Source organism: Limulus polyphemus, unplaced genomic scaffold (genome assembly GCF_000517525.1).
Source record: "Limulus polyphemus unplaced genomic scaffold, Limulus_polyphemus-2.1.2 Scaffold4909, whole genome shotgun sequence".
Lineage (NCBI taxonomy): Eukaryota > Metazoa > Arthropoda > Merostomata > Xiphosura > Limulidae > Limulus > Limulus polyphemus.
The window spans coordinates 25,956-34,581 of record NW_013670519.1 but is presented as its reverse complement, the minus strand read 5'-3'; the positions used below and the strand labels follow the sequence as shown (position 1 = coordinate 34,581).

The 8,626-nt window shown below is 35.3% G+C and overlaps 1 protein-coding gene across 3 annotated transcripts in view; it reads left to right on the top strand.

The window, feature by feature from the left end:
• The window catches only part of LOC106471860 (sodium-independent sulfate anion transporter-like), a 68,511-nt gene that overhangs the window by 48,263 nt on the left and 11,622 nt on the right, over positions 1 to 8,626 (top strand). For 2 of the 3 annotated variants that reach the window (XM_022400473.1, XM_013932484.2), the window contains 2 exons: positions 3,089 to 3,168; positions 4,756 to 4,821. In XM_022400473.1, the coding sequence (XP_022256181.1) occupies positions 3,089 to 3,168; positions 4,756 to 4,821 (146 nt within the window). The remainder of the gene's footprint in view (positions 1 to 3,088; positions 3,169 to 4,755; positions 4,822 to 8,626) is intronic. The other variant, XM_022400474.1, reaches the window with a different exon arrangement.

Here is an 8,626-nt window from a genome sequence, read left to right as displayed (position 1 = left end):
TTACAAGATACTAGGATACACAAAGGAGTACAGAAGCCATACAGAAGCTATGTGATGTGACAGGACATTATGCAAGGTTGTGGGGACCAGTGTGGGTAACTATTGAGATCATGGGCATGAAGAACAGACACAAAATATACTTGGCTGACATTGAAGACCAATGCATATTAGGGTTGGACTACTTACTACCAAGCAAGTTTGTAGTTGATTTTGATAAAATGACATTTGGGAACAACAAAGACCAAGTTCCGGCAAATGTTAAAAGAGAGGTTGAACTAACCGGCTGCCATCAAGCTGAAGTCAAAGTGACTGAAGAGTTGATGATGGTGAAATGGAACCAGGTATAGATATTAAAACAGAGCAGGAGAAACACCAAGATTTGAATCCAATAATTGATTTTCTAAAAGCAAGTGTTTTGTGTTTTGCTTGGGAGAAGGTGTCTAGTCTAAGCCGTGTGACAAAGAACTATTGGGCACAATGGGACCAGTTGAAGCTTGAAGATGGTATTCTTCTCCAGAGATGGGAAACTGCAGATGGGAAAGTGACGACCTGGCAAACGGTTATACCGAGAAAGTTACGGGAAGTTGTGCTGCATCAATCCTATGATACTTTAACAGGAGGACATCTCGGAGTTAAGAGACATTGAGTCACCCACGACAAAGGTTTTACTAGATAGATATGAGGCAAGATGTGGAAGAATGGTGCAGAACATGTGGTACATGTTGTGCTAAATGGGGACCCAAGCATAAGGGACGTGCTCCAATGAAGTTATATCAAATTGGCACATCAATGGAAAGAATAGCTGTTGACATTGCTGGTCCTTTGCCCTAAACTCGTGCTGGAAAGAAGTACATTTGTGTGGTGATGGATTATTTCATCAAATCAGGAAGCTACAACTGTAGTTTTTTCTATTAGTGATTTCTTCTTCAGATTTGGTATGCCATACGAACTTCAATCAGAACAAGGCCATAACTTCGAATCAGCTGTGTTCCAAGAATGCTGCAAGTTGTTTGGCATATGAAAGACCAGGACAACGCCACTTCACCCACAGTCTGATGGGATGGTACAAAAGTACAATTGTATGCTGGAACAGGAATTGGCAAAATTTTGTAATAGCCGCCAAGATGACTGGGATGTCTTACTCCCTCCACTGTTGATGGCCTATAGAACAGCAGAGCATGAAACCACTGAATACACTCCAGCAAAGTTGATGTTTGGTCGGGAACTTCGGTTGCCAGTGGATCTGTTAACAGGACACCCACCTTATGAAGAGTTGCCTGAAAATGTGTCAGAATTCGTGAAAGTGTTATCGGAAAGGATGGATGATATTCACCATCAAGTGCGTTCATACTTGAATACATCTGTTGATTCGATGAAGCTATGTTGTGATAAGATATCTACTGAAGTCAGCTTTGTACCAGGAGACAAGATGTGGTTGTATAATCCTAGGAAGACCAATGGAAAGTCTCCTAAGTTGTCTTCTCCATGGGAAGGTCCATATGACATAGTGGATCGTCTCTCAGACGTGACTTTTCGAATAAAATGTGGTCGGCGAGGTAAGCCAAAGGTGCCGCTTGCCAAAAGGCTTTGACGTTACCACGGTCCACGACATTTCAGTTGGGACGAAGTGAACAACAGAACAAAAAATACCACTGAAGTCGTGTCACCTAAAAAAACAACTGTCGAAGAAGAAACCTTACTTGGTTTTGAGAAGATAAATAGTGAAGTTACTACCACTAATGTGACTATTACCGATAATAGGGCATTTTCTTATGGAGCAGATGAACTTTACCTGAAGCAGAAGCCAACGAGATGGAGACCAGTATGGAAGAAGATACATCCCATAAAATTAAGAGACTTTGTTGAATTTTAATTTTGTGTTTGTAAATTCTGTCCATTTAATTAAGTTATTGTTAATTATCTATTGGTTTAATGTAAGTGGCTATTGTTTGGGACGAACAACACTAAGGAAGGGGCAGTGTTACGACAGCGGAATTCACGTGATCCTGGTAACAAGTAATGAGTATCTAGAACTTTTTTGAAGGCTCAAGTGTTTACCAGACGCCCTCTATTTTGTATATATAAGACCAGTGAGAAGTGACGGCATACACAGATAGATAGATAATTGCAGACAGGAAGAGATAGAGACGGACAATTGAGTCAAGCACGGTAGTAAGTAAAGTGTGTGAATCGTTCACTGTGAATTATAGCGTGTGTTGAAGTTAAAGTGACTGTGGAAATTAAGTGTAGTGCAAAGTTGAATTGAGAAAGAATAAACTAATTTTATTTAAGAAAATACTTGTATCGCTGAAGTTTCTCAGAAAGAATTTCTACAAAAAAATTAATAAACAAACACACACGTACAATATGAATGATAAGGGCTGGCTTTAAGATTTTTAAATTATTTTAATTTAGTTTGAAGGATTGTTTGTTTTTGAATTTCGCGTACAGCTACATGAGGGCTATCTGCGCTAGCTATCCCTAATTTAGCAGTGTAAGACCAGAGGGAAAGCAGCTAGTCATCACCATCCACTGCCAACTCTTTGCTACTCTTTTACCAACGAATAGTGGGATTGACCATCACATTATTACACCCCACGGCTGAAAGGGCGAGCATGTTTGGTGGGACGGGGATTCGAACCCGCGACCCTCAGATTGCGAGTCGAGTGCCCTAACCACCTGGCCATGCCGGGCCAGTTTGGAGGATGGAACAGCCAAGACGGACCAATATGTCCCATGTTGTCCCAAAACATTATGTTATGTTCTGACCCTAAAATATACAAAGTAGGCTTCATATAGTGGTGGAATGTAAGCTGTTTGTTTGGGTTAGATGTATAGGACTCTACTTCTAAATGAAGTTCAATTCCTGTTAAAGAAGGTAAAGATAATTACATAGATACTAATCAAATGACCCTAAAATGATTTTCAACTTTCTCGTATTAGTGTGGGCCTGAATTAGGCCTTCGAGGCACCTGTTTTTTGCATCAAGAAACATGATAAAATGTAATACAAGTATCAGTTCAAGGATCCAAGTATTTTTTACAGACAAAAACTATAATTTGTAATTCTATGACAATTGTTTTCTTAGGTGCATCACTCAGTGATGGTCTCAACACAATGGTGATAGATGGGAAGAAGCTTACAGAAATAGATTATACTATGGCTTTGGTGAGATTACTTGAATTATATGTATATGTAACAGTCAGATTTACAGTAGACAGCTTGAATAAGTCAGGTTTAGGAATTTCATAATATTGTACTTTTGTAGACTGTGTTTTAACTTAGATATTTGTATTGTTGTTTAGCCACAGGGTAATTAAATGTCAACCAATAAGCATGTGGCTTAATGTCTGAAATTTTCTTCAAAGTTTATAAACAGTTGTTGCCACATTTTAACTTCAAGTTAGGGTAGAAGTAGCGATTCTCTAATGATAGTTAACAAGTAATCAATTCATGGTTTATCACTTTATCTGATACTATCATTTAGCTTGTAGTTCAGAGCTATAAGTTTTGAGTTTGTGTTAGCAACAGAGCAAAAGTATGTGGAGTTTTTATCAATAAATTGGTTATTGGTGAAATTAAGCCTATTTTTAGTTATATTAAACCATGAAATTTGTAAACATTCGGACTTGTATTCACATAAATAAAACACTTACCATTAAGTGGACTAGCATTTAGAATTATATTTTACATGTTATCCAAATGAACCTGCTGAATAATAGAAACCATTACAACAGTATCATGCATTTCACAATAAGTCAGAAGTATGATATTCACATTAGTCAGGTTTCTGAGTTTCACACTACATATGAAGAAATCAGGTTAAGGAATTTTACATTATCTTTAAGTAAACCTTGTTTAAAAGCTTTACATTACTGTACCATGATTATACCTTGTTTAAAAGCTTTACATTACTGTACCATGAATAACAAACTTTGTTTAAAACCTTTACAATACTGTACCATGATTAATAAACTTTCTTTAAACACTTTACATTACTGTACCATGAATAATATACCTTGTTTAAAAGCTTTACATTACTATACCATGAATATACCTTGTTTAAAAGCTTTACATTACTGTACCATGAATATACCTTGTTTAAACGCTTTACATTACTGTACCATGAATAATATACCTTGTTTAAAAGCTTTACATTACTATACCATGAATAAACCTTAGTTAAAAAGCTTTACATTCTTGTACATTGAATAATCCTTGTTTAAAAGCTTTACATTACTGTACCATGAATAATAAACCTTGTTTAAAAGCTTTACATTACTGTACCATGAATGAACCTTGTTTAAAAGCTTTACATTACTGTACCATGAATGAACCTTGTTTAAAAGCTTTACATTACTGTACCATGAATAAACCTTGTTCAAAAGCTTTACATTACTGTACCATCAATAAACCTTGTTTAAAAGCTTTACATTACTGTACCATGAATACACCTTGTTTAAAAGCTTTACATTACTGTACCATGAATCAATCAAGTTTAGGAAAGTCTTGTTATTTTATATAAAATCTTGATTAATATTAATGTACTTATTTATATCTGCAGTTGTGTTTAAATTATGTATTAAGTTCTTCCTGTAAATGACTTCTTTCCCTCTATCATACACTTTTGTCACTTAGTAAAAGTTGATATACAAGTATATGACTAAATGTTTAGATCAGTTTTAGGCTGTTTTAACTGATGTGTTGGTTAATATGTTTTTTGAACTATCACATTGTTTTTTCTCTGTTGAACAGATGCTGAAGAATGTGAGTGAAAGTTTCAGAAAAGATGGCATAATTATCATCTTTACCCATCTCAAGGTAACTTTATGTTACTAGGAATTTATTTAATGATTGACTAAGACTAGAATAAAAATATACAGTGTAAAGAAAAAACACTGCCTTATCGAGTGTGACCAGGTGCATAATTTTACAGTATAAGGGAAAAAAACACTGCCTTATCGGGTGTGACCAGGTGCATAATTTTACAATATAAGGAAATAAACACTGCCTTATTGGGTGTGACCAGGTGCATAATTTTGCAGTATAAGGAAAAAAAACACTGCCTTATCGGGTGTGATCAGGTGCATAATTTTGCAATATAAGGAAAAAACACTGCCTTATCGGGTGTGACCAGGTGCATAATTTTACAATATAAGGAAATAAACACTGCCTTATTGGGTGTGACCAGGTGTATAATTTTACAGTATAAGGAAAAAAAAGCGCTACCTCATCTGGTGTGACCAGGTGCATAATTTTACCCACACCCTTATGAGCATGTTATGAGCACTTCCAAACAATATTTATTTGCCAGTTTTATTAGTTATGGATACAACCCATAAATTTTGCTTCATGGGTCACGGATAACTTGATCGTGGACACTGGTGAAAGCCCTAACTGCCAACATTGATCTCCCCTCAAAATGAATATGTACAACATAGAAGCTTGAGTGGTTAACTAAACAGTTATGTGTAAGTATTAAAGAAACTAAAAACTTATTATAATGCACAATAAAAGAATGTTAATTTTGAGAATATTTTCTGTTTATAAACATTAAATAATTATATACTGTTGCGTCATCGAGGTCACGTGACTGGTGTGGCGCCCTCTATTTTCTAGAACTATCTTGTTCTTTCATGAATGCTCTAGTATTTACTAGGGTAGGCGGGTATATATAAGAGGGGACAACGTGACGCAAGGATAATGTAATGTGTGTGTATAGATATTGAGTAATTGAACTGCAGTCAGAAGTATTGTTGACGTTCGTTTAGAGTTTGTTATAGAGCGATTGTTGAAAATAAGTGTATCGTAAAGTTATATTCGGAAAGAATAAACCAGTTTTATTAAGTAAGGACTTGTGTCGTTAAAGTTTCGTCGCAACGAAGTTACGGAAAGTTAATTAACAAACGGAGACGTAACAATACATATATATAAAGAACTAAGTCTCTAAACAACCCACAAAAATGAAATAATTCTAAAGAAGAACCAAAGTAAGCAAAAAAAATAGAAAAGATTTTTCATCTTTCGGACTTCTTTTACTTGAATTAAAATTTGTGTCAGTTTGTAGTATAGACACCAAAAAATTACATTGATGCCACACATTATGCATGAAATTACATGTTCATATAATAATACCAAAATGTAATTTGTATAATAGTATGTATGCCCCACATGTTTTAATCTAACATTTGTAATCTTTTGGAAGTTGATGACAATGTTTTATCTAAATCGACCTTTTGAAAACCATAAAACTAAGCTTTAAGCAAACACATTTGTTGTACAACTAGAATTAAGCTCTCCTTGTCATTATTGTTTATTGTAATTTGAGTGTACTTAGAAGTGTATTTAACATAATAAAATAGGCATGCAATTCTCAAGAAAATCAAATTATTGGTTTGTTTTGAATATTTGTGCAAAGAACTATCTGCAATAGCAATTTGTACTTTTAACTGATAAACTATAGAGGGTGAGCAGCTAGTTAACATTTGTACTTTTAACTGATAAACTACAGAGGGTGAGCAGCTTGTCAACATTTGTGCTTTTAACTGATAAACTATAGAGGGTGAGCAGCTTGTCAACATTTGTGCTTTTAACTGATAAACTATAGAGAGTGAGCAGCTAATCAACATTTTTAATTTTAACTGATAAACTATAGAGGGTGAGCTGCTAATCAACATTTTCGTTTAAGTGATAAATTATAGAGGGTAAACAACTAGTCAACATTTTAAAGTTTTATATAACACTTATATAACGCCACTTAATAATTCTTCATGGTTGTATTTTAGCTATAAATAATAGCACAGTATATCTTTATTATGTCACTTAGCAAGTGTAATACGAAAATCCTACATGCATACACTCATTCAGTGTTTGTGTTAAAACTTTCAACATCTTCATTATAAAGCTCTCCAGTTTCAGTAGTCTAATGAAACAACAAAATAAACTGACTGTTATAGGCATAGCCATTTTGTTAAAGTATGTACAATAAAAATTGAGCTAACTTTTTCCAAGTCTCAACTTAAATCTGTTGAACTATATACATTCGGGACTGTTTAATCTTCAATTATTTAAAAGTTATCTATCCCTTGCATGATCAGATAAATTTCTTTAAAATTGGTGTATATTCTCATGTAAATTTGACAATACTAATTTGTACTTTAAAAAGTGAAAAAAAGAAAAGTTCTTACATTTAGTAAGTAAGAAACTGTTACGACAGCGGAAGTCACGTAACACTAGTAACACTTCATGATATTCTAGAAGGTTCGTGAATGCTCGAGTGTTTACTAGATGTGCGGTATTCTTGTATATAAGACCGCCAAGGAGTGACGGCAACAATGGAATTGAATTGCAGACAGAGATAGAGATGGACAATTGAGTCAAGTGCCTAAATCGTTCTTTGTGAATTATAGCATTTATTTAAGTTATAGCGTGACAGTGGAAATTAAGTGTATTGCAAGGTTGTATTGAGAAAGAATAAACTAGTTTTATTTACGAAAGGACTTGTATCGCTAAAGTTTCTTCCGAAAGAAGTTTTACGGAAAATTAACAAACGAACAGAGACGTAACAAATTGGTGTCAGAAGTGGGATGGAAATTGAAAAAAGAGAAGATGGAAATGAAAGGTGTCAAATCAAACTACAGTGTAGCAGATATGATGGCAGCAATACAAGAATAGCAAAAGAAAGAAGAAGAACGAGAAAATAAACAAGAAAAAAAAGAGAAGAGAGACAATAGCAGTTGCAAGAAAACCTGCAACAGTGGCAGCTCGAACAGCAAAATAAACAAGAAGAGAGATTACAGCAGTTGTTGGATGAAATAGAAAAGAAGCAAGAAGAGAGATTACAACAGTTGTTGGAGAAAAAAGAAAAGAAACAAGAAGAGAGATTACAGCAGTGGCAAGATAACTTGCAACAGTGGAAGCTCAAACAGCAAAATAAACAAGAAGAGAGACTAAAGCAGTAGTTGGAGGAGAAAGAAAATAAACAAGAAGAAACTCTCCAACAATGAGAGAAAGCCAGGGTACACAAATGGAAAACATTAGTAAATTTCAAAGCGAATTAAATACATTAAAGAATAATTTACTGTCTTTTACACAAGGAGGATATATTAGCCACCGACCTAATCAGCCTCAGACCACGGGAAGCCCCTTCCAGGCCCCGCAGCTAAACCCTCATGCAGACATCTTCAGTCCTGTTAGAAGTCACATCCCAGATATAAATGTCAGCAATAGGGGTGATCCAGTATGAAGGAAGCCACAGGAATTTGATGGAAAGCATATAGAGCACAATTTGAGCTACTGGCAGAAATGAATGAATGGACAGAGGAGCAGAAAGCACTATATCTGGCAACGAGCTTGAAGGAACAACCACTGGAAATACTTAGACAGTTGTCAGCAGAAGACAGACACAACTATAGAGCAAAACCAACTATAGAACCCAAAACCAGTCAGAAGTCTACAGGGCTAGGTTTAGGACGAGAGTCCATGCTAAAGGGGAGAGCCTGCAAGAGCTGGCACAGAACTTGGAAAGTATGGCACACAAGGCCTATCCAACTGCACCACCCGATCTCCTCAATTTGTTGCTGAGGGATCAGTTTGTAGATGCCTTGGACAGTTCACAAATGAAAAT